Source organism: Mastigoproctus giganteus, chromosome 8, assembly GCF_048544385.1.
Source record: "Mastigoproctus giganteus isolate SK-2022 chromosome 8, ASM4854438v1, whole genome shotgun sequence".
NCBI lineage: Eukaryota > Metazoa > Arthropoda > Arachnida > Uropygi > Thelyphonidae > Mastigoproctus > Mastigoproctus giganteus.
The window spans coordinates 133950710-133977207 of record NC_143582.1 but is presented as its reverse complement, the minus strand read 5'-3'; the positions used below and the strand labels follow the sequence as shown (position 1 = coordinate 133977207).

General features: G+C 38.1%; 1 protein-coding gene across 1 annotated transcript in view; it reads left to right on the top strand.

Annotated features, from left to right (window-relative positions):
- LOC150081831 (protein CASP-like) overlaps nt 1-26498 on the top strand; it is a 448000-nt gene that overhangs the window by 405634 nt on the left and 15868 nt on the right. Inside the window, exon 6 of the mRNA XM_090380333.1 lies at nt 2251-2415. Coding sequence (XP_090236459.1) covers nt 2251-2415 — 165 coding nt within the window. The remainder of the gene's footprint in view (nt 1-2250; nt 2416-26498) is intronic.

The following is a 26498-nucleotide window of genomic DNA, read 5'->3' as shown; positions in this document are numbered from 1 at the left end:
AAATATTTTGGGAGGTTATAGTATCGATTATTCTGAGTAAAAAAGTTCATATAAAGATGCGTCCAATTCTCAGTGGATAAGGAGATACGGCTGTTTGAAACTGAAGCGCACCAAGCCATTATGGGAGGTATTAAAGAACGATAAATTACGTATTGTTTGTATTTATTGACTTTTTGAATGATACAAAACACAAATAATTGACAAATATTTACAATTCACAATAAATGTTCGAAAATCCCACCGCCAATCTTAATGCACTTTGCAACTCTTGTGGTAATATGACGTGTTGTTCTTCTGAGATCGTCATGGCGTTCCTTTATGAGGGTAGCAGTATCCAAAATGCGAGCGAGCAATTCATCTCTTGTATTCACCTTTTCTTTTTATACTGCGCTTTTCATCCAACCTCACAAACAAAAATCTAACGGGGTGAGGTCTGGAGTCCTCGATGGACAATGAACGGGACCACCGCGGCCGAACCATCGTTCAGGGAAAGTTCGATTTAGATATTGTATCGCCACACAGTTATAATGTGCAGGAGCTTCGTCATGCTGAAAGTACATACCAATCCTTGTAGCCAAGGGAACATCTTCCAATAGTAGTGGAAGTTCGTTTTGCAGAAATTCTAGATAAATGGGCCCTGTAAGACGAATTTCTAACACAACAGGCCCAATCAACTGATTGTCGATGATACCACTCTACACGTTTACAGAGAAGCGATGTTGAAATTTTGTTTCTACAGTGGCATGTGGATTTTTGTCTGACAACCTATGAGAGTTACGGGTGTTGTTGATACCGTCACGGGTGAAAGTAGCTTCATCCCTGAACAGTATTAATGGAATTAAGAGATTAGCATTTACCCACCGACAAAATTCCAATCGCTGGGCGTTGTCTCCTGGTTAAAGGTGTTGTACCCGTTGTACAGTATGTGAAATAGATAGAAGCCGTGCTCACGTAATTTTCGCCATACTCTTGTCTTTGGAACACCGATACGTGTAGAAATTCTTCGTGTGCTAATAGTGGTACTACGATCTACCGACTGAATAATATGATCCATTTCATTCACATTTTGTTCATTTGCACGTTCAGAAGAAATATGAGCGCTGGGAACTGTACCAGACTCACGCAGTTTGGTGTAAAAACTAGTAAACGCTCTTGAATCCGGTATTCTGCGATTAGGAAAAAGTCGACGGTATTCTCTACAAGTGGTACTAGCACTTCCACCACACACGCCGTAGACAAACACCATATCGGCATATTGAGCATGTGTGAAGACATTCTTAACAACACTTTTAACACCAACCAGCGTCAGATTTAACTGCTTCTTGGTCACATCTGATTCAGGGATCTGTGCGCGCCGGTTTCAAAGAGCTGTATCTCTGTATCCATTGAGAATTGGACACATGTTTATATGAACTTTTTACTCAGAATAATCGATACTATAACCTCCCAAAATATTTACTATTCCACCTAAATCGCCCTGTATGTATATAAAATGGCATGATGTGAAATTTTAAGAATTATTTTCGAAATCTGTTTATAAAAATTGACTGCAACCGACTGATATATTAGTGGGGATAAAAATTGTTGACCAGTGTAGTTTTAGAGCATTAAGCCTCGCGCTATATCCCCAACGCTACAGACAGACATAATAAAGCTGAATTTGCATGCACTTTTCATAAATATGGATATAAGAACAGCGAATGCTTCTTAATACAGTAAGAATTTTCACTTGTTACTGTCTATCGTTATGAGAAGCGCAAATTTATTATGTATGTGGCTTTCAGAGACAGATGTGATACTCTGTACCCTTAATTTATCAGTCTTCATCACTTGGCATGCATGTAATGAGACGAAATGTTCATGCCATATCTTAAGTTTTAATACACTGACATACTGTTGTTGACATCTGGGTTGCCTCACGAAGGAGTTATAAATCTTCCCTAGGAGATGAACAGTGCGTCTTCAAATGTGCATTTTTATGTGATAGAGTTAAACTTGTGGGAACGTTTTTGGGAGAGGGCGGTTGAGATAGATGTGTTTTCCATATATCATTGGCTCAGCACTGATCGACACGTTAATTAGCAAGGATGGTAACCTATATAGATATTTGGAAAGAGCAGTCAGAAAAGAAACATAAAGTTGAAATAAAATAAAACTAATCACACGCACGTAAATGCAAGTGCTGTACATTTTGTTCAAATACTGTTGTTTCAATTTCAAAGCTATATACTTTTTTATTTTGTACACTAGAGGGCAGCACTAGCAGAGGAGGAGATCTCGCAGCTAAAGGAGCAGCTTACAGCCACAAAGCAGTCGCTCCACTTGGCTGACCAGAAAGCACCTGATGCGGGGAAAGCTATGGATGAGATGACGCACTCATCTTTGGAGTTGGAGTTAGCTACAAAAGAAAGAGAGGTAAGTTCGCAGCGTCCTCCTTCGGAAAATGAGCAAACTTTTTTTTTTTTTTTTTTTTTTTTTTATTAACTGTTTTACAAGTTTCGGTTATTTGAAAATTATTGGCGAGTTAACGAAACTTGAAATATAAATTACAAAATTAACATGTTAATTCCAAATTTAAAAAATATGTTCAAATTTTTAAAAAATTTTTACTATATTAAAATTTTAGTTATACCCAAAGATTAATAATAAGACGGTGTTTAGAGTTTTATTTTATAATAATATTATTAAATTAAGCGTGCGCGTGGATTTGGAGAAAAAATTGAAATTCAACATTTGTGTTTTGCATTATCTGTATTCTAGAAGTTGATTTGTGTGGTTTGATGAGGTAAAAACGAGTTCCCTGAGTGAAACTCTCTGCGCACTAAAAACTCTATACTCTTCAAGTTCAGAAGTGGAGAATTCGTGGACTTTATAGGGAAAGAGTGGAGCAGCAGTTTTTCTGATATGCAGAATTTTTATGTGAACGCTTCTAGTGAGCCAAAATTTCCTTGTAAATATGGCACTCTTTTGTTTATATCGTTTGGTTCCTTCTTGAATACTGTTTTGCGATATGAAACCTGCAATGGATCTAAAGTAAAATCATGCTTTAGATGAAGCAAGACTCGGGACAGTATCATTGAGATATCTGAGGGAAACTTCAAACTTTGTATAATTACTGTATAGCCTTAAATGTTACATACGAGTTAGACGCCCTGAGTATATATGAATATATACGAGTTAGTTGCTTTTGAAGCCGAAATAACAATATAAGAAGGTAGCGCTCTGACCTCCTTAAAAAATATAATGTGTGTGAAGGTGGAAAATAATTTGGCATAAATTTCGCGTTATTCCTTTCAGTGAAGTTCCTCTAACAAAAATAAATAAACAATAAAAAATAATACTCCAAGAGTTGTCATTTTATGGAAACATTTCATTGTTCGTTTAGAAAAAAATTAAACATAAAATATAATGTTTAATTTTTGGCAATGGCAGAAACTCTAAAAGCGTAGTTTGCGCTACGGTTTTAGAGTAGTATACTGTGTTTTTACTTACATTTACATTGACGTCGCTTCAGAAAAATCAAATGTTATATATACACACACTGAATTGGGTTTCCATTGGCAATACCCCCGTGTAGGAATAGTTTGTGATGACACTAGTGAGGGCTCAAAGTCAGGAACTGCTGATATAAAATTGTTGTTCGCACACATGGCGATCGTTTTTTGAATCTGTGAGGAAGAAGGGATTGGCGTGGAGATCTTTCCGGTTCCGAACGTGGAATGATCGTGTGTGTGTGTGCCAGTATCTCGATGACAGCCAACTTGGTTAAGGGCTCCCGTTCTGTTTTGTCGCACGTCTACCACAGCTGGCTCAACAGCAGTTGAACAACCAACGGAAGGTCATACTACAGACAACCACGTGTGGTTTGCGCCTGTGTTGAACTTCGTGTCTCGTCTCGTAACACACAAACGACGCAACACAGTAGCTCAGCAAAGACCACCTAACCACCCAATACAACGTAGAAATATCAAGACTAATATCCACAGTAATACTATACGTCGGAAATTCGCTCGTGTAAGCAATGGCAGTCAACGGTCTTTTTGTATTGTATGTATACATGTCAAGGGTGGCACCCAGACTAATGTGCATCTCCACCTGTATATTCTGTATCAAAAAAAAAAAAAAAGCCTCTTCGCCACCAGGGAGCAGGCACTATCTGAGTGCCTGATACCTGGTGCCCAGTAAAAATCCCGCACCCACCTCATACCGGTCCCAGGCTGCCCAAACTTGAAAGCCAGCAAAAAAAAAAAAAAAAAAAAAAATGATAATAATAATAAAAATTAAATGGAATGAAATTAAAAAATATAATAATAAAAAATAAATAAGTCAATGGTTTTAATGGGTACTGCGAGACACAAGAAACTACCTTGCTTGGGGACACGTCAGCACCAACACTGGACTACTGTCGTGTGGTCTGATGAATCCCGTTTCCAACTCAATCATGTAGATGGGCGTATTCGTATTTGGAGAACGCAACGTGAGGCCACGACATCTGGATACATTGTTTATATTCGGCAGGCTGGAGGTGACGGCCATCGGTGTTATGGTTTATGTGTGTTGGTTTGGGAACTGTTTTCGTGGCATACCCTGTATCCTCTGATCACCGTTATTCAACGGCTCGATGGGAACGCCCACCTTTCTATTGTCGCCGATGAAGTGCACCCCTTCATGATGACAGTATATCCAGACAACTCCAGCGTCTATTAACAAGACAATTCGTAATATATAAGGCCCGGCAGGTTGCTAACTGGTTTCACGAACACGATAATAAATTTTTCGTCTTCTCATGGCCACCCGCTCACCTGATCTCAACCCACGTTTTGGATCTATTGGAAAAGGACATATAATGCTACTACCATCCACCTGACAATGTGCAGGCAGTACTGGAAACATTTTACACCAGTAGCACTATCATAGAACACCCTGCAACACCTTGTGGAGCCAAAACGTTATAACCATCTACCTAATATTGATGTTGGTCCTCCACGTGCAGCCAAAACAGCTCGTACCCGGCAAGGTATAGGCGCTACAAGATTTCTAAATTTGTCCTGTGGTATCTGGTACCAACACGTAACCAGCAGATCCATTAACTCCTGTAAGGTCCGTGGTTGAGACGCCGCAGATCGGAGTTGCTGTTCCAACACAAACCACAGATGCTCGATAGGATTGATGTCTGGAGAATTTGAAGGCCAGGGCAACACCTGGATGTCCATGTTCCACGAACCAGTCTCGAACAATCCGGGCGATGGCATGGCACATTATCCTGCTGAAAGACGGCATCGCCATATCGGATGACCGTTGCCATGAAATGGTGTACCTGGTCAGCAGTGATGATTAGTTACATATGGACATGTGTATATGTAAGGGCGGCACCTAGAACGTTTGTTCAACTCCACCTCGTATCTCTTGAACAGTATCACTACAAATGGGCCAGATATATGAAGGACGTAGGTTTGTCTGTGTGCTGTTCTGGCCTCTTGGCTACCCAGAAGCATCAGTCACATGGACAGATGAATCCAAGTACTATTTAGGTGTAAAGTGTGTTTAGGGTCAAGCGGCACCAGGGGTTTCCTCCCCATCTCCACGTAGTACTGTTTAGGTAGGTGGTAGACGCCAGAATTCCTGGCACATGGATCACTGGACCCAGGGTATCCCAGCAGAACAAAGAATGACACTGCCGCCACCGGCTTGTTTTCGTCCCACGGGGCATCCAGGCGCCATCACTACCCCAGGTAAACGACGCACACGTACTGGCCGATCACATGGTGCAACAGGAAACGTGATTCATCGGACCAGACGACCTTCTTCCAATCACTCAGGGTCCAGTTTCGATGCTCACGTACCCATTGTAGGTGCTGTCGCCGGTGAACCGTGGTTAGCATGGGCACTTGGAGCGGCCTGCGGGTACGCAGCCCCATTTTCAGCAGGGTTCGATGTACTGTGTGTGTTGTGACATATTACTTCCGTCACCAGCATTCCAATTACCGGCGAGTTGCGCCAGAGTCGCCCTTCTTTTGCCATGTACCATCCGGGAGAGCCTTCGCCTACCTCGAGCATCGATGAGTCCGTGGTCATGCGACATTGCCGGCGGTTCGCGGGTTCCCCCTCCACGGACTACTTTCGGTAGGTACTAACCATGGCTGACCGTGAGCATCCCACCAGCCAGCCGTGTCCGTTTCGGATATGCTCTGACCCAGCCGTCTGGCCATTACAATTTGGCCTTTGTCAAACTCGCTTAAGTCCGCTGCCTTTCCCATCTGAAGAACAAGAGTAACACTGATTAACGGAGGTCAGTATCAGGTGGTTTTTATACTGTGTCCCGACCCGCACACGTGCTGTAGTTCACCTGCAGTTGCTTTGATTTGCATAATGACTTGCTTGTCATAATGTTTTGGATCATCGGTGTAAATAAGGAGACGATTCGTCAAATTCTGCATAAAGATTTGGGAAAAAGGAAGGTGTGTGCAAAATTTATGCCACAGAGCCTCAGGGATGAGCAGAAACAACGAAGGGAATCATCCGAATCATCATGCGAAGACTATATCCAGACTTGTCAAGACAATCTTCTTATTTACTTAACTCAATGCCGACCGGGCTAGCCGGGTGGGTAAAGTGCCTGCCTGGCAACCCAAAGTCGCGGGTTCGAATCCCGCCTCGGGCTTGGATCAGAGTACTGCAAAAACCTTGGGAAGTGCATTATGGCCACAGAAGCCGATGCGCCAACAACTACCAAAAAAAAAACTTAATTGTTACTGGAGAAGAGTGTTGGGTGTTGCTTCACAGCATGCAGTGGATTAAGAATCATTACCAAAGCCCAGAGTTTCGTTTACAGAAATCCAGGATCAAGTGGATGCCGATCATGGTTTTCGAAAAAAAAAAAAAAAGTGGGGTGGGGTGGGGTGGGGTGGGGGGTAATTCACAAGGAATTTGTACCTGATGGGTTAAGAAACAGTTCTACGTACACGAAGCGGACGAGGTCGCAATTTCGAGAGAAAGGTATCTAATTCTTGTTGCACGACAATATCGCAGCCCATTACTCACTTGTTGCGATGACATTTCTGACGAAACAATCCATTGTACTGATCACCCATCCACAGGGTGGCCACCCGTCCCGATATTAATTCTTATTGTAATCTAACGGATGTGTTAAAAATTAATTCTAATAATTGTAAACTCCATATTAAGCATTTCAAATTCAAATGCAGTACTTCGTCAGAAAGAGTTTTCACCTTAATGAAAACTGCTTGGCGGAAAGAGAGAAACCGTCTTTTATTAGAAAATTTCGAAGCTGAACTTGTGAAAAAAAACATGTCCTGTTCAGAATTTAAAATTTTTTTAAAATCTTCGGAAGAGAATAAATTTTAAAATTAGCGAAATCTAAAGAAAAATATATAAAATAAAAGTAGTCTTCGTCGCTATTTTTAAAATAACTGTTATAAATAATATTATAGTTTATATAGGACAGATGCATATTAATAACAAATAAATATATGATTGACTGATTAATAAAAAAAATTTATTTTAATTGTAATTTTATATTTTTCTTTTACTTTTTGAAGGAAAAAATGCCATACTACACATTTTGTTTCAAGTTATCCCGCTTAACAATTTTTAAAATATGGCTACCCTGGCCATCCAGCTTACTCTTCCGATCTAGTACCAGCGGACTTCTTCCTCTTTCCCAGATTGAAAACTGTCCTCAAAGGAAAGAGATTTAAGGATGTTGAGAACATATAGCAGTGAAGCTAACGGGAGGCGAAATTGGTCAAGATATTAGGATAGAAATAGACACTTCTGCCCTCATATAACTAAATAGCTCAGAGTAGTAGTTCCCAACCTTTTTTGACTCGCGAACCCATTTCAACATAATATTTTTATCGCAAACCACTAAGCCGATTTATCTGAAATCGTATAATAAAACATTTCCAGTGCTACGCTTTTATAAGCAATATTCTTAATAATATAAACTTTTACTAGCAGTACCCATTGCGAAAATTTCGCAATTGGTAGCAGAGTTTTTCTCTAGCTGTCCTAAAGAAATGTGGTCCGTGTTTTATCGTGAGCAGGTAAGCCAGTACCCGTCGAATCCTTTCTCATTTCTTGTATCTGAGGAAACTTATAAATTTTCTTTTGTTTCACCATGGTTTCTGATTATTCAAATTGTGCACGTTTCGTTACAATTTCACATGTACAAAATGTAGTACAGTCTCTATAATACTTTGAAAACGACATTTTTTATATTGTTGTGCCTTTCGCAGTTAGTAGCACAGTTTTTATTATCTGATATTTTCCCGAAAATTTTTGGATAATTCATTGTCATCTCTATAAAATACTATTGAAAAGGGCAGAATATTAAAAAAATTACACTAAAAATAGTGTAATTGCAGATGCTTCTATTGTACTGGCATCTTGCAGATGCTACTCTTCAGTATCCAACAAATATCAGCCCTGATGTTGAAGTTTCAACCCCCCCCCCCCGGTGCCGCATCTCCATGCGTTTAATGTCCTGTTTAAACCTCTCACCCTGTTTTTCACTTGCACTTCCAAATGTGGAAGTGTAAAAATGTACCGCAACAATCATGTTGCGGCCCAGCTTTTTGAAGTTCGCCATCGTATTTTCAACTGTAGTCTGGCCGGATCTTTATTGTTCATTAAAAAATTCGCAACCACAGATTTGAAATTAATGCATACCTGAATTTCATTTTTAAATTTCATTCTCTCATTAGTATGCGAATTTAAAGTTTTCTCTAGCTTTTCTTTGAGCATTTCCATGAGCCCCCGCACACTCTCTCTCTCTCTCTCTCTCTCTCTCTCAGGGTAATGCGGATTTTTTTTTTTTTTTTTTTGGCTGGTACATCATATGGCTAATAATAATGTAGTGCGTGTTTTGTCGTAAGCAAGTAAGCCAGTACGCGTTCAAACGCCTTCCTTTGTGATTTCTTGTATCTTAGGAAACTTATAAATTTTCTTTGATTTCACCATTTCAGACCCATCCTGAATACAATTCCAGAAACACGACAAGGCGTGTATCTACTTCGCCGCAAGGTGCATTCAACACGACCAATCATAGTAGCATGGTGGTGGACACGTCTTCCTGACTGTGACATAATTCTAAATCCTTAAATCATTACTCACCTTAAAAAAACAAATAAACTAGAAGTTGATAACGATAAAATGATAACTTCTGAAAGTTTTAAACGTATTAAACGTAACGAATGGCAATGAGTGTGTGGGCAAAGTGGGGACATATAGTGAGCGAGCAGTGAATTGGAATCCTAATGTTAGTTATTTCTTTTAAAGTAGGCAATTTCGCAATTTTGGTAGTTTTAGTAGAGTTTTATTGTTATTTTTTTTTTCGGAATAAAAGACAATTGTGCGAACGTGCAAATTGTTAAGCATTTAAATAAAGCATTTAAATAATCAGAAAAAAATGCCTCATCAACAACTGTTTGTTTCACAGTTAACATCTTCCTGTGGCGCCATCTATGAAGTGAATGTTGAACTATTCTCGTTTGTACTACAAAACTGGCCCATTCAATAAAATAAAACTATTTGGAATTTTTAACAACTTTGTGCACACCTAGGAAGAAATAGATTCAATTTGAGACCACTTTCAGCCCAATCGGTTAAGTCTATTGTTCACACTGACTGTTGAAAAAAACACCTTCCCTATTAAATATATAGATTATTAAAAACCTATACACAACCCCGGGGGCTCACATCTGGTGAGTATGGGCTTGGCAAACCCAGGGTCCTGAGCTGGATATCATCATTCTTCTCTTTCTTGGTGGTTCCTTTCTACTTCTCTCTCTCTCTCTCTCTCTCTCTCTCTCTCTCTCTCTCTCTCTCTCTCTCTCTCTCTCAGGGTAACTCGGGAATTTTTTTTTTTTTTTTTTGGCTGGTGCAGCATAAGCCTCAGGCTTCCTTGTACCATATGGCTAATAATAATAATAATAATAACAACAATGTCTTTGAGAATGGAAAACACGACATACAGTAAGATAGTAAACTAATTATAAGGAATTGTGGGAGGTGCGGTTTCTGTCATTAGCAATTCTTTACATTATATTTAACTTTATTCTATATTTGTTTATTATTAATAGTCGAGATTCAGTATCGGGTACAGAGTTCCGACTGCTAGTGATACGGCCATGATTGACAGGTGCTGCCTCCGCCCAGTGTCACGTGATCTCCTTAACAGAAGGAAGCAGCTGGCATGATTGACACCCACTGCGTGCCAGCCGTGTCGTCACGGAATTTTTCCTGATAGCAAAGAATGAGTACCGGCACCTATGTTTTTTACAAAAAAAAGCACTATATATATCTCATAAATACCAAAAAAAACCAAAAAAAAAACCAGATAATTAAATGTCAGAAATTGCATCAAATGCCATGGCATTCAGGTAAACATAGAAATAAATTATGACAGTAATGATAATATGCTACTGCAACAGGATCCAGAAAAGTCGGGCAGATGGGCTGAGAGATGACAACTGAAGTTTAACATTGACAAATACAAAGAACCGCATATGGGTGGCAGAAACTCCAATGTAATGTTCCCACTGTGTGGTACTACACTCAGGGTAGTGGAGAATGAAAAAGACCTCAGTGTAATTGTTCAGTCAGATAAGGAGTTTTCTGAGCAGTGCAGATAGGCTGCACATTGGCAAAACCCCATGATATACAGGAATTTTGCTAGCAGGGATAAGGAGGTGATTATCCCTTTGTATAAGGTCAGGCTGCACCTTAAGTACTGTAACCAGGTCTGGGGACCTCATTTTAGGAAAGATGTAGAGTGTTGGAACACGTACAGAGAAGGGCAACAAGATTGGTGAGAGGATCAAAGGGTTCCTCTTTCCAAGAATTAATTAATTCCATTTATTAGCTATTGATCAGGATTCCATACAGTATAGTGAGGCAACAAATACAAAGAAAAAAAAAGGCTTTAAGTTCTACAAATTTCAGCTTCTGGAGACAAGGCACCTGCGAGGTGATCTGATTGAGGTGTATAAGAGCTTGAATGGTTTGAGCAAGCTTAATGCTGATAGGATTCTTCTTCTTGCTCAGATTACATAGCTGAGGATAATCCACACATCTATTCTACAACTGTCTTTCCTCAATTTGAATATAAATTTAAATTGAGGGAAGACAGTTGTAGAATAGATGTGTGGAAATTTGCCTTTAGCCAGTGGCTAGATGATTACTGAAACAAACTTCCATCTGTTGTTGTGGGAGTTGATAGCTTAAATAAATTCAAGGACGAACGGGACAAACGTTTGGAGCAAGTGGATGGGAAGGGTTTTTTTTTTTTTTTGCTGATGATTTATAAGCTTGCTTTCTTGCATCATATGCCTCTACTAATGCTACTGCTAATGCTGAAACAGATAGACAAATACAGGATGTGATTAAAAATTTGTGAAACTTAAATATCAATAATTTAAATTATTAATTTCCACTGTTAGATCATCCAATTATAATAAACGTCGAAAATGCTTATCATCTTCTTCTTGAATATATACAGACTCTTTTTGTAATATTCAATGACATATTTTATGATGTTTGATGGTGTAAGTGTTTGCAGTTTCATTCTCTATATTGGCTTTCATTTCCTTCCAGTGTGGATGAGATTATTTTTATACACCTTGCTTTTTAACAAGCTTCACAAAGAATAATGGGGGGGGGGATACCCTTTTCTTTTTTTAAGACGATGAATGAAAGTCTCTCTCTCTCTCTCTCTCTCTCTCTCAGTGGTGCCTCCGTAGCCAGGTGGGAAGGAGCAGCACTGCATAGTACACGCTTCTTGATTAGACCGGGGTTCGAGCCCGTCACCACCAAATACGGAGGATGCAGAAAGGTCAAGGAATGACTACCGCATATCCCGGAGCAATATGGCCTTAGTTGCTAATGCTCCAAAAAACAACAACAACAACAACTCTCTCAGCATTTTGACATTTTCACAAGATGTATCATAAGTTGCCCTGTTTTACTGAAACTAACAATAATGTTTGTCGTTGGCAAGCAGTGCAATAAACTGAAGTATAGTAAATCCTGGTATTCATCGATTATGTTCTCGAAGAGAGGTCCATTCACTTGGAGACATGAAACAGCCACATTGCATCCCCCCCCCATTTTGTGTATAATTGCATTCCAAACAGTAAGACATACCGTTTGGAATGCAAGTCTTCTTGTTTTTTAGCATTCGCATTAGTTGCAGCATATGATGCAAGAAAGGAAGCTTATAGAGCATCAGCCAGAAAAAAATAAATGAAAAAAAAAAAAAACATTCCTATTTCACCCATCTGGTCACTCCAAATGTTTGTCTAGTTCAGCCTTAAATTTATTTAAGCTATCAACTTCCACAACAACAGATGGAATTCTGTTCCAGAAATCAACTACCCGCTGTCCAAAACCAACCAAATCATAAGTTGCCCTGTTTTACTGAAACTAACAATAATGTTTGTCGTTGGCAAGCAGTGAAATAAACTGAAGTATAGTAAATCCTGGTATTCATCGATTATGTTCTCGAAGAGAGGTCCATTCACTTGGAGACATGAAACAGCCACATTGCATCCCCCCCCCCCCATTTTGTGTATAATTGCATTCCAAACAGTAAGTCATACCGTTTGGAATGCAAGTCTTCTTGTTTTTTAGCATTCGCATTAGTTGCAGCATATGATGCAAGAAAGGAAGCTTATAGAGCATCAGCCAGAAAAAAATAAATGAAAAAAAAAAAAAACATTCCTATTTCACCCATCTGGTCACTCCAAATGTTTGTCTAGTTCAGCCTTAAATTTATTTAAGCTATCAACTTCCACAACAACAGATGGAATTCTGTTCCAGAAATCAACTACCCGCTGTCCAAAACCAACCAAATCATAAGTTGCCCTGTTTTACTGAAACTAACAATAATGTTTGTCGTTGGCAAGCAGTGAAATAAACTGAAGTATAGTAAATCCTGGTATTCATCGATTATGTTCTCGAAGAGAGGTCCATTCACTTGGAGACATGAAACAGCCACATTGCATCCCCCCCCCCATTTTGTGTATAATTGCATTCCAAACAGTAAGTCATACCGTTTGGAATGCAAGTCTTCTTGTTTTTTAGCATTCGCATTAGTTGCAGCATATGATGCAAGAAAGGAAGCTTATAGAGCATCAGCCAGAAAAAAATAAATGAAAAAAAAAAAAAAACATTCCTATTTCACCCATCTGGTCACTCCAAATGTTTGTCTAGTTCAGCCTTAAATTTATTTAAGCTATCAACTTCCACAACAACAGATGGAAGTCTGTTCCAGCAATCAACTACCCGCTGTCCAAAACCAAACTTCTGCACATCTATTCTGCAACTCTCTTTCCTCAATTTGAATCTATGCCCCCCCTCAGGTTCTTAATCTGAGCAAGCGGAAGTATCCCATCAGCACTGAGCCTGCTCAAACCATTCAAGGCCTCAAATCAGATCACCTCGCAGGTGCCTAGTCTCCCGATGCTGCAACTTAAAGAATTTAAGTCTGACCTGGTAAGAGAACCCCTTTGTTCCACTCATCAATCTTGTTGCTCTTCTCTGTACCCATTCTAGCAACTCTACATCCTTCCTAAAATGAGGCCTCCAGACCTGTGCGCAGTACTCAAAGTGTGGCCTGACCATTGCCTTATTCAAAGGTACAATCACCTTCTTGTCTCTGCTAGCAAAATTCTGGAAGACAGCAATAAATATTTATTTATTGATTAATACTTTTTAAGTGTTACTTTGCACAGCAAGGAAGAACGTCCAATTTTTCTTTTTTTTTGTCATGAATGCTACAGTTTCACAAAAACACATTATTAATCATGAAATTATTGATTTATTTTTTATTAGTGAATTTGGGATTTTTTTTTCTCAAATTTTGTCATTGACAAAATATACTATGTTGAAATGATGAATTGTTAAACTATAAACATTCATTCAGACAGGAATATGTCATGATAACTCTGTCACAAACAGTCCACTATTATTTGTTTCTTTCTCTTCCATATACCCAGTGTACGTTACTGTATAATATCATAGAGTTTGGTGGCCTCTGCATAGCTTAATATGTTATCCATATATACCCCCGGGGGCTTACATCTGGTGAGTATGGGCTTGGCACACCCAGGGTCCTGAGCTGGATATCATCATTCTTCTTTCTTGGTGATTCCCTTCTACTTCTGTCTCTCTCTCTCTCTCTCTCAGGGGTAAGAAATTTTTTTTTTTTTTTTTTTTTTTGGCTGGTGCAGCAAAAGCCTCAGGCTTCCTTGCACCATATGGCTAATTATAATAATAATAATATATATATATATATATGAGAGAGAGAGATTGAAGCCACCCCATCGCATCCCCAGGTAAGCATCTGTTGAAGTAGTGAAAATCAGAAATCTACTATTTTTCTTTAAAATGTATAAAACAGGCACTTTTTTTCAGGACTGTGAAACTGCTACACTTGATTATAGACATTGAAAAATTTTAATAAAATAATAATTGGTTAACAAAATAACTACTTTAACATTGTAAACATAGTGTCTAATGTGATATATAATCATGCCACATATCTTTTAAAGTAAATTGGAATTTGTCTTTGATTTAAATTTGACCATGGCGTGTAATTACAAATACAGAAAAATCACTAGCATCATAACTTGCATGATAAAATGAATGATGACTATATATGTGAGTTAGCATGATTTAATGGATGCAGATCAATGAAACTGTATCGTAGAGGATATGAATACTGTCCAGGATACTGTATTAGGAAGCATACACAATCTTGGATTTAAATTGAAGATTAAATATAAAGCCAATTGTAAAAAGATTAGTAATGAATTGCAGCATATTTTGGAACAAAAGGGGCACTTCATGTCTTGGAAAATATTGCCTAAAATTCCCCTAAGTCATATGGCCCAAATATATACAGGTATGTACACTGATGCTTTTACCTGTACTTGTGGCTAATGAAAGTATATTCAAAATGTCCAGGTGGCCTTCTGAAAATCTTGCTGTTATAGTGGAACTTGGTTGGTTGTCATAGGGTTTTAGGTGCTGTTGCTGCTGCTGCTGTTGTTGTTGTTGATGAGGTTTTTAGTGCAGAGGCTACTAAGGCCTTATTGCACCTATAATACTGCCTGTGTTGGTTTCTGTAGAAGCAGTTAGAAGTGGTTATATAATCCTATTCATTTTAGGAAGGAGAAAAATTCTGTGGGATTTGATTTTTCGCCTATGATATGGCTTAGTGATAAAGGCTCCTTTGTTTGCAAGAGAACTGAATGAGACTAGACAAGCATTATTATACAGAGTACATTCCAGAAGTATATATTTGACTGTGAGTGGTGTGTGACAGTGATTACACTGAAGAGGATCATTTCCTGACAAAAGGAACAGGTGGGCTAAATGAGTATGGCTGATTCGGGTTCTGGCTAGAATTACTTCTTCTTGAAGCTGGAAACCATAATTTTGGTACATGTTTAATTTGAAGGAGCTTATTATGAATTTGTGCTTGCCATTGAAGTACCCACTGACCTTTACATATACAGCAGACTGTCAATTAACTGGGATCAGATTAACCGGGACACTTCAAGACTCCAAATTAAAAAAAAAAAAAAGTCAACCAGAAATCAAAAAATTCAAGTAATAACTAGAATAGGTATAAACAGATATTTTGCAAGTCGTAAATAAGCGACAAGCAGCATTATAAGTCATCATTGGGAGATTAGTGTACCTATTATCTTGCAATCCCTGCTGTCTTCACACCCGAATCTCAAAATAAAAGAAAAAAAAAAAAAAGAGAGACCAAATGTTTAGTTTGATTTAGTGAGTCGCGTCGATTTTTGTGTTCCGTTGCAGTGCAAAAGGACAAATTTTGTTTCGTTATCTATGTCAGGAGTGTCAGAATTTTTTATAGTATTTATTTATTTTTTTTTTGTTTAGAAATCACAAAAATGATGGGTAAATGCAAAAGAATTGCATTTTCAGTTAAACAAAAACTTGAAATTATTCAAAAGTTTGAAAATGATGCATCTGTTAAATCTCTAATGAACCATTATAATGTTGGTGACCAAACCATACGCAACATCAAAAAAATAAAGGGAAGCTATTAGACTTAAAATCGACATCGCAAAAAATAAAGGGAAGCATCGTATTAGACACAAGAGTAAGTTTTTTTTTATCTATCATCATATTTTTTATGTAGATTGCTGAACATTTTTCAATACAGTAAGTCCCAACGCGACTTACGCAACTATGGTTTAACATAAATTTTTTTTCACTCAAATTTTTTTTTTTATTTTTAGGATTGTAAAATTTAAAGCAAGCAAAAATAATAAATAAATAAAATAAGCAATTAATAATGATGATCATGGCACGCACAAGTGAGATACGGAGTAACAAGCAAAAAAATCGGAAAGAAGAGAAGATTCTTACAATTTTTTTATATATATATATATATTTTTTCTTTTATATGACAAGATTTCAGTGAAGGGGACACATTTCACCATAATAACGTAAAAACCCACAAATTCCAGCTATCGGTATTATTGCAAATGCAATAAGATCAAGTTTACTATCTGTTTATAATTAGATGCGCTAACAGAAAAGTCCAGTAACCCGGAAGGTGCAAATTGTTTAATGGAAATCGATTATCCAGGATTTGTTTTTTACCATCTATCCCGGAAAATCAAGAGTCTACTGTACTTTGAATATTAATTTTACAGCCGCAGGGGCCCACATCTGGTGAGAATAGGCTTAGCACACCCAGGGTCCTGAGCTGGTTATCATCATCATCATCATCATCATCATCATCATTCTTCTCTTCTTGGTGATTCCCTTCTACTTCTCTCTCTCTCTCTCTCTCTCTCTCTCTCTCTCTCTCTCTCTCTCTCTCTCTCTCTCTCTCTCTCTCTCTCTCTCTCTCTCTGGGTAACTTGGAAATTTTTTTTTAGCTGATGCAGCATAAGCCTCAGGCTTCCTTGCCCTATATGGCTAGTAATAATAATAATCTGTGAAGGGTATTAGGAAATTCGGTGGGTCTGTGTTGGATGGGTGTTTGGCAGCATCGTCTGAGATTTCGTTTCCTGGTATTCCAGTATGGCCTGGAATCCAGCAGAAGACAACCTTGTGCTAATGCTCTCTGAGACAAATCAACTCTGTTGTGATGAACTATATTAACAAATGAATAGGTGGAGAAGTGTCTTGCATGGTTAATAAAGAACTTTGCAAGTCTGTGATTATGCTCTTTTGGATTGACAGATGGAAAATATTTTCTAGAGCAAGCTTTATGGCATATAATTCAGTGGTGTAACTACTACATTCTGTGGGAAGAAATGATAGCATCAGGGAGTACTGTAGCACCTGATCCACTCTGACTTCGATCCATCAGTATATATTTTAGCAAAGTTGGGGCAACATTGAGTATGTGCAATGTGCAGCTGTTGGATGTTAATATCTGATAGAGAGTGTTTTCGCTATTGGTGGATATTGAATAGGGTTGAGGAAAGATAAAGCACTCTCCCTAGCAGAATCGAAGGCAGGTACACCATAGTCCAGGCATGATCTGATTAGGGATCTATATAAGTGAAGCAAGCTGTAATGATTTTTTTGACAAGCAGTTTGGAATGGATGGTTATCCAAGTGGGATTCAGGATTCATTTTATGTCTGGTGCAGAAGTGAATGGCGATAGATTTCTGACTGGAGAGTCTGTAATTGTTTTGTGTCATCCATGTGTGGATGCAATTAATTGATATTTGCAGTTGTTGCTCAATGTAGTTCATGTTTTAAGCATGACAGGAAATTGTGAAATCATCAGTGTAAAGGTATGAATCAACAGTTTTTGGAAGGATTGCAGTTATATGATTCATTCTAATTGCTAACAGAGTGGCACCGAGAACAGACTCTTGTGGGATTCCTTCTTCTTGGACAAAATTTTTAGAGAGTTCCCCAATAATGAACTTGAAAGGATCTTTGTTGTAGGAAATTTTGGATGAAATATGGCAAATTGCCTCTCAGACCAAGAGAATATAGATCCTCTAAGGTGCTGAAATGCCATGTGGTGTCAAAGGCTTTTTCAATGTCCAGGCAGATCATGACAAGATGTTCCTTTTTGATGAATGCATTTCTGATGTTTGCTTCAGCTTTAATCATGAGATCCAATGATGATCGATGTTTTTGGAATCCAAATTGATTGTTGTTAATCAAGTTTTTGGACTCAAGGAACCAAGTTAGACGTTGATGTATCATTTTCTCGAGGGTTTTGCTCAGACAGCTGGTAAGAGATATTGGCCTGTAGTTTTGAGGAACAGATTAGTCTTTACCGGATTTTGCAATTGCTAGAACATAAGAATGATGTCAGGAACTTGGGAAGGTATGTTCAGAGAAGATTTGATTAAACACATCAGCAGTGAGGATAGTGATTTTTGAGCATTGCATAGTATATCCCATCAGGGCCAGCCGCACTGTTTCTTGTGTTGGTAAGAGATTGCTGCAATTCAAGCATGATAAATGGTTGATTATAAGGCAAAGCACAAATTTCAGTGAAATTCAGTCTGGACTTCTCTGTTAGGGTTTTAATTTTTTGAAATGGTTGATCATAAGCATTTGAAGAAGACAACTGAGAAAATATGATTTCCAGTGCATTTGATATTTCTGTAGGAGTAGAGAGCTCCTGTCCATTCCAGTTCAATAGTGGGGTGGATAAAGGTGGAAATTTACTGTTTAAATATTTTAATTTTTTCCGGATAAATCTAATATCAGTATCTTTATTAACTGTAGAAGTGAATTTAATCCAGCATTCTTTTTTTTTTTTTTTTTTTTTTTTTCGCTTTACTTCTGATTTAGCGAGCTTTTGCTCTAAGATGTTTATAATTAATAGGATTGGAGGTAGTTGGATGTCTGTGGAATAGGTTCCATGCTTTGTTTTTCTCTTGTTTTGCACTGATGCAATCGTCATCCCACCAGTAATTTATTTTTTGTTGATTTCTTACTTGATATTATGGAATTGCAGTGGATGCAGCTGTCAGCATTTCATTTGTGATGTGCTCAGTAATACTGCTGATGAAAGAAGACTGGATGATACAGTTGTCAAATGAGATGTATGTTCTGTATTTTGTCCAGTCAGCCCGTGAAAATTTCCATCCATTTAATTGGATTTTCTGTTGGGAAGGAATAGGATGTCTGAATTTTGCACATTAATGGGTAATGGTCACTACTGTAAGGATCATTTAGAGCTACCCACTCTATACTTGGAAAGAGGATTGGAGAGCAAATGGAAAGGTCTATTGCAGATGTTGAACCTGTAGGGAAATGGATATAGGCAGGAGAGCCAGTGTTTAGTAATGATAAATTCTGTCTGTTGATCAACATTTCGATAAGCTTTCTTCATCTGTTCAAGGTAGGGGAACCCCATAACGGATGGTGCACATTAAAATCACATAGTAAACAAAATGGAGATGGTAACTGCAAAACGAGATCTTTGATTTCCTGAATAGTATATGGATGATTAGGCAGAAGATAAATTGAAACCAGTGTCAGAGTGATACCATTTGCAACACATGTGGCAACAGCTTCTAAGAAGGTTTGCAATGGGATGCATCTGGAGGGAACTCTTGAATTCATGAGTATACTACCCCTCCATGAACACTATTAGTGTCAGCTCTGTCCTGTCTAAATATGGTATAAACCAGAGCTTTGGTGCTCAATACATTCTACGTTGATTTCAATATTTGTAGAAGAATAAGAGAAATTTACCTCAATATTATACGTAGAACACTTCCGTATGATACTCTCCAGAAATTAAAATGAATATAACATTAACGCAAAATGATTACAGTAAAAAAATAAATTGAAAACAATTAAAAATCAATTGAACACAATTAAAAATTATTTAAAAATTAAAAAAAGAAGTTTAACGTAAATTTTGAAAAATGATTTTCCTTCCTGAAGCTGACAATGCTTTTTGACCATATGTCGTGATCACAGGGGTGAAAATTATGGAGTATGTGTGAACATGGATCTTAAATAGAGATTATTTGTCTTTGCACATGCACTTAAAAGACCATGAATTGGAGATTAGATATGGACAGCGAACATTAATAGAATTCTCCTGTAATTTAATTTTGACGGTTTCTACAATTCATAGTCTTGTATAATTACATCGGACATTAAGTATTTTGGCCTCATTGAATAAAAAAGTATGTTTTTTGTTAATAGTTTTGATTGAAAGTGAAACTTGAGGTCTCAAAGGTGTCAAATTCGTTTCATGTAAACACATTGTAAGAGGTGAATTAGTTCATGGATATCATCGATGTTACTGTGAAAACTTCTACAATTCCATTGGATAATGTGTTACATTATTTGGTTTTGTAAGAGGAAGATGAATCGGTCTGCTTTTTACGAGTAGATTGTTTATAACATTCAACTTTTGATTTGTCTTTTCTGTAAAAGGTGGGGCATCCTGAATCATTGCTATTTTCCATATCATCATCTGCATGTAATTCAAGAAGTTCTTCTTCTTTGGTCTTATCATCTGTATCTATGCTTATTGAGTGTGGTTGCTTCACTTCAACAGGATCTGGTTTTTGCAATTTTTCTGCTACTCTACTGTGGGTTAGGTTTTGAGTTGGAATTGTGAATGGTGTATTGTTGCTTTGGTCAACTGACTGTGGTTTAGATGTAAGCTGGGGGTCGATAGTACTGATTGAGCCCAGTCTGCAATCAATTTGTCTAAAGAGAATGACACTTCTGTCTGACATGCTGCTGATTGATAAGTGAGAATAGCCTAAGCATGTGCTCTTTGGCATGCTTAATTTAACTTGTTTTCTATCTTCTTGATACGATACTTTATTTTCAGTCCTATATTGTTTCCCCTAACTTCCATAGATCACGATCTTTAGAGTAATCTGGATGGTTGCCCCCACAATTAGGACACTGCAGAGTTTGTGTCTTGCAGTCTGATTGAGTATGAGTTTTGCGCCCACAGTTTGGATATGTTGCATCTCCACAGCATGTCTGGGAGTGACCAAATTTCTGATATTTGTAGCACCTTAGGAGATTTGGAATAAAGGGCTGAACACGGCAGTTTAAATAAGCTGCTTGGACTGAGGCTGGTAGATTTGATGTATTGAAGGTTAAAATTATGCTACATGTTGGGACTAAAGTGCCATCTTTTCATATCATGATTCTTTTGGCCCGAGTTACATTTTGATCCTTTAGTTCCTGAACTATTTCTTCTTCGGAAATGTTTAATAGATCCATTCACTGATCACTCTCTTGGAAGAATTCAGGGTGTGATGTGGTGTGACTTGAATTGGAATTCTACTTAAAGAAGTGATGTTTGTTGTTGTTGTTGTTGTTGTTTGTTATTTGGTTTTTAGGAGTATTAGCAACTAAGGCCATATTACTCCAGGGATATGCGGTCGTTATTCATTGACCTTTCCGCATTCACCATATTTGGTGGTCATGGGCTCGAACCCCAGTCTAATCAAGAAGTGTGTGCTATGGTACTGCTGCTCCTGGCTACAGAGGCACCTTTAAAGAAGTGTCTTAATAGTAGGTCAGAATGCCTTCAGTGTGAGAGATCTCTATTAGCAAGTCCCCAGAATGGAGATGTTTTGCCATTTTTGATGAATGCTGCTGCATTTTCAGTGCATCATTGTATGAAGAAAGGGAGAGCTTGCTGACAGGTTGAGAAGACAGAGAATGGGTGATCAGGAAAGCTGGACATTCCTGCTTGTTTCCATCCTTTTTTTAGTCTTTTTGACAGTGAGAAGTCATGATCAGTTTCATGGTTGTCATGTTGAGAGCTCTTTGATTCTAATCATGGGTAGTCATTAATGTCCATGTTTACTCCTTTTAGTCCTGGGAGAGGGACTTTCTTCTCCCAGGTTACCAGCCCCACCACATGGAGGCAGGAGTGGTGCCACTAGTGACCAAGCGATTATTGAAGTTAGTAGAGTTGGTTACTATTTAATATATATCAACTAGAAAAAGAAAGATGGATTCCTTTCTGGGTTCTTCTTTCTAACTTTGTAAACAAGGAATCACTTTAAGTAAACAAAACAGAAGAAAATCACACAACAAAAAATAAGACTATATCACTTTTAAAGAGCACTCTATAAATCACAGAGGAAAAAATCACTTGTCACTGTCACTTGGCATTCGGGGCCAGTTTTAGATGCATCATCTTAGACCATATTGCACAATACATATTGTCTGTAAATTGTGTGTTGCTAGAAAGAAACCCCTGAGTTTCTGGGGGGGGGGGGGAACCATGCTACCCATGCCTGAGACTGACTAACTCAGCCACTGAAAAAGGCCTAAAAAATTGCCCACATCACTGGGAGAATTTGAATTTGGGTCCTTTCAGTCCAGTGTGGGGAGATTAGTGATTATACAAATTTTTCTACCCATGTGGGCCTTTTAGTGTTGGGACCTGTGGTAGACGACTTTCATCAACCGGTGAAATACCACCACTTTGCTTATTGGAGGCTTGAAGCGGTGAAACCCATGTTTAGTCTCTAGAGCAAAGTTTCCGGCATCCCTCTCCACCCATACTTCTCCTTCAACCCATGCACGGTACTAAGTACTATAGGTTTTGATACCTTTCTTGTTTGGGGTTTTCATAAAAAAAAAAAAAAAAAAAAAAAGATATTGCACAAGACAGAGGTCTTAACCAACTGTAAGCATTGGGCATACCAATTATTATGCCTTTAAAGCACCCACATGTGACGAGTTATTTGAGCAGATGGAGCCTCCAAATAATGATTTGACACCAACAAGACCAATACAGTGGCCAAAACTCTCATAGGTGTATAGATTGTTGAAAAATTCATGAGAATTAGTGAAACATGCAAAACAGTTGTCAAGTCTTTCATGTAATACAGAAACAGCAAAGTTCTTGATGGCACAGAACATGACACACTCTTTAAAGAAATTCAAAATTCAGAACATAACACCACTGGAGTTTGATTCAGGAGTGTTGATAGTAGCAATGATGAGTAAATGTTCATTTGCAGTTACATTTTGTTTAGGTTGCCCATTGACTTTCTGATTCAAATATGTGCAAGGAAATATTTCCCCAAAATTTATCTTCTGAAAACTTGGGTGCATCTAATGATCTAGAAAATTCAGTAAGTGGTGATCTGCTATAATTTTATGAATTGCATGTCTGGTCAGTTGGTCAGCTGAAGCATTTCAAGCTTTCTTACTGCTGTGCATAAAAAGACAAGAAATAATGCACATAATATAGAACATTATAATACTAAGGGAATCAGTGACAGGATATACAGGCTCCAGTTAACAACTTTAAGTTTTACTTTTTTTGTGAACATTTCCAAATTTCTTGGAAATGTCTCTTTTCAATAACCAGTCATTGTGCTCACATTCCTCCTTTCATTTTATCTCCTCTCCACTGGCTTGATGTCCCATTGAAAACTTTTTTCTCGTTCTTCATTGATTACCAATATTTTTGGGAAAGCAGTTCAAATAGTATGCTTGTATAATTATAAAACTGGGAGCTAAAAAGAGTGGAAGATATATTGCTGAAGCTAAAAGCAAATAAGGCACCTGGAGTTGGTGGAATCTATCCAGTTTTTTTTATTAATGAAATCCTCCACACACACACACACACACACACACACACACACACACACACACACACACACACACACACACACACACACACACACAAGGTATTAGAACCTATAGTAGTTTGTAGTAGGTTGAAAGTTGAGAAACAAGAAGATACTTTTAACATTAGACTTGAATTTTTGTAGATTGTAATTTTCAGGCAGTAGCTGTGAAGAAAGGTTGTTCAAGAAAAACAGAATTTGAAGGGATAAATGAGGAAGAAGAAGAGTTGATTCCGAGAGCTTTAGGTTGGCCAGTAAATGGATGTTGATTGGTTGCAGCACACATTCAGACTGGTTTGAAAGAGGAAGAGAGAATTACAGATGCCAATTCAGAAGAAAAGTGTCCATGAAAGTATCTAAAGAAGGCAGAGAGAGCTTTGTAAGAGGTGGGTTATTAATTAACCTGACTGTCCTTTTTTTTAAATGGATTCTGGAAGCTTGAGAAAGTTTTTTGGGATACCACCTCAGATGTTGGAACAATATTCCATGGTAGTGGATTTGAGTTATGTACAGATTTGAGTAGTTTTTTTAGAAAAAAAACTAACACTGAGAGCATAATAGAAAATCCAGTTTTTTAGATACATATAAAGCAATATTTGTGATGTGAAAGATTAGAATTCAGGGTAATCCCTATTAGAGATATGTGACCTTGTCTAGAAATCTAAGTATCATGGCAGATAAGTATAGGAACAGTAGTGCATAAGTGACCAATCCACAACTTCCAGTCAATATCCGGGAAGTTAAAATCCCCTATTATAAGACAATTCTGATATACTGGCCCACTCTATTTCTCTGTATAGTTGTTAATTGTACTCATCAGAGTCATTAGGCCTATTACACACTCCTACTCACAACTTCCAGTCAATATCCGGGAAATCCCCTATTATAAGACAATTCTGATATACTGGCCCACTCTATTTCTCTGTATAGTTGTTAATTGTACTCATCAGAGTCATTAGGCCTATTACACACTCCTACTCTCAATTTTGCTTTCCCAGTGCTTATGTCACACCAAACTGACTCAACATTGCACTGTCCACCCATATCAGCTGGATGCACTTCGTTAGATTTTATGTGTTTCTTACAATTTCGGGGCAGAATTGTACCCCCCCCCCCAGAAACTCAGAGTTTCTTTCTAGCAACACACAATTTACAGACAATATGTATTGTGCAATATGGTCTAAGTTGATGCATCTAAAACTGGCCCCGAATGCCAAGCGACAGTGACAAGTGATTTTTTCCTCTGTGATTTATAGAGTGCTCTTTAAAAGTGATATAATCTTACTTTTTGTTGTGACACCATGTCTCTAATATCCCAACAATATTTGCCTTTGATGTCTTCACCAGTACCTCAATTTTATTTATTATACTCCTAGCACTGGTGTACATGCAAGTATACATACACCTATTCTTACTCTTAGTTAACCTAACACAGCCCATATATTTACTTGTTCCATGATAACTCCCAGTAGTCCTGAAAATCCCCTGCACCTTGCTTTCCAGGCTACTGCTCATTCCAATAGAAGAATAGATTAACACTAATGCCTGTGGCTAGTTTTAATCTATTAGTCTGTGAATCCCCCCAAGCTTGCAGTTTTCCTACCCACCTAATACTGCCTCAATAGCATCAGCAAATATTCTTGCACTCTTTCTATTTAAGTATATCCCATCCCTGTAGAAGCAATCTCTCCTGTTAACAAGCACAAACCATGCTGATAAAAATTCTACACCATGAGCCTTGCACAATCTCTCCAGGGCCGAATTGATTGACAAGGCTCTCATCATATCTATTTTGTCCCTCTACTCCCTCCGCATTATCGCCATAGTAGCTTATGCGCCATTAAACGCCCATAACAACAACAACATCTACTCCCTCCTATCTTGTCTGGGCAGAATTACAGACACTTTCAAAATTAACCCTAACTTGGGACTTTTTTTTTCAACATTGACCTGTTTGTTTGTTTGTTATTTGGTTTTTAGGAGCATTAGCAACTAAGGCCATATTGCTGTGGGATATGCGGTGGTCATTCCCTGACCTTTCTGCATCTTCTGTATTTGGTGGTGACGGGCTCGAACCCCGGTCTAATCAAGAAACGTGCTACGCACTGCTGCTCCTTCCCACCTGGCTACGGAGGTGCCACATTGACCTGTACTTGTTAAGTAAGTCCATAGATCTCCTACTCTTAATGCCATTAGTGCCATTGTGTACAACAATATCATCCTTTGTGCCCTTAAAAGATGATATCTGCTCTACAATGGCATCAACCTTTGCCCCTGGCAGACATACCTGGTCCTATTCCACCTATACTTTTTGCGCAATATATTTTCCATCTCCTTGACAATAGAGTCACCAACAATAACTAGCTCCTGTGGGACCAGCGTATTCTGCCCTGAAGATTGCCCCTGTGTTGCCTGATGCACAAGAATGAGCTCTGGCATTGAGTTGGGCAGCTGAGATCTTGATGGGTCCTCCCATATGAAAGAGGAGTCCTAAAGCAGGGAAAGGTATGCATTTCAAGAATAAATATAGTTTGGCAGGAAAGGTGGGACAATTTAGATAAGGGGAGAGTTATGTATGGGTTTTTATCTGATGTCTGTACATTGAAAAAGGTACAGAAATGGTCTGAAGTAGTGGAATAATGTTGATAGCAAGTCATAGGCCAAGAACAAGACTTAATTAATTGGGGTTAGTTCCAAATGAATATTGTAATTGTGGAGAGACAGAAACAAAGGAGCATATTATTTTAAATTGCTCCCTGTACCTAAAAAACCTAAAATTTTCTGAAAGAAAATTTTAGGTTTTTTGAATGTTTTGTGAGTTGAATTTTGTAAAGAGGAATTGATGTTTTCATAGTTTTTATATGCACACA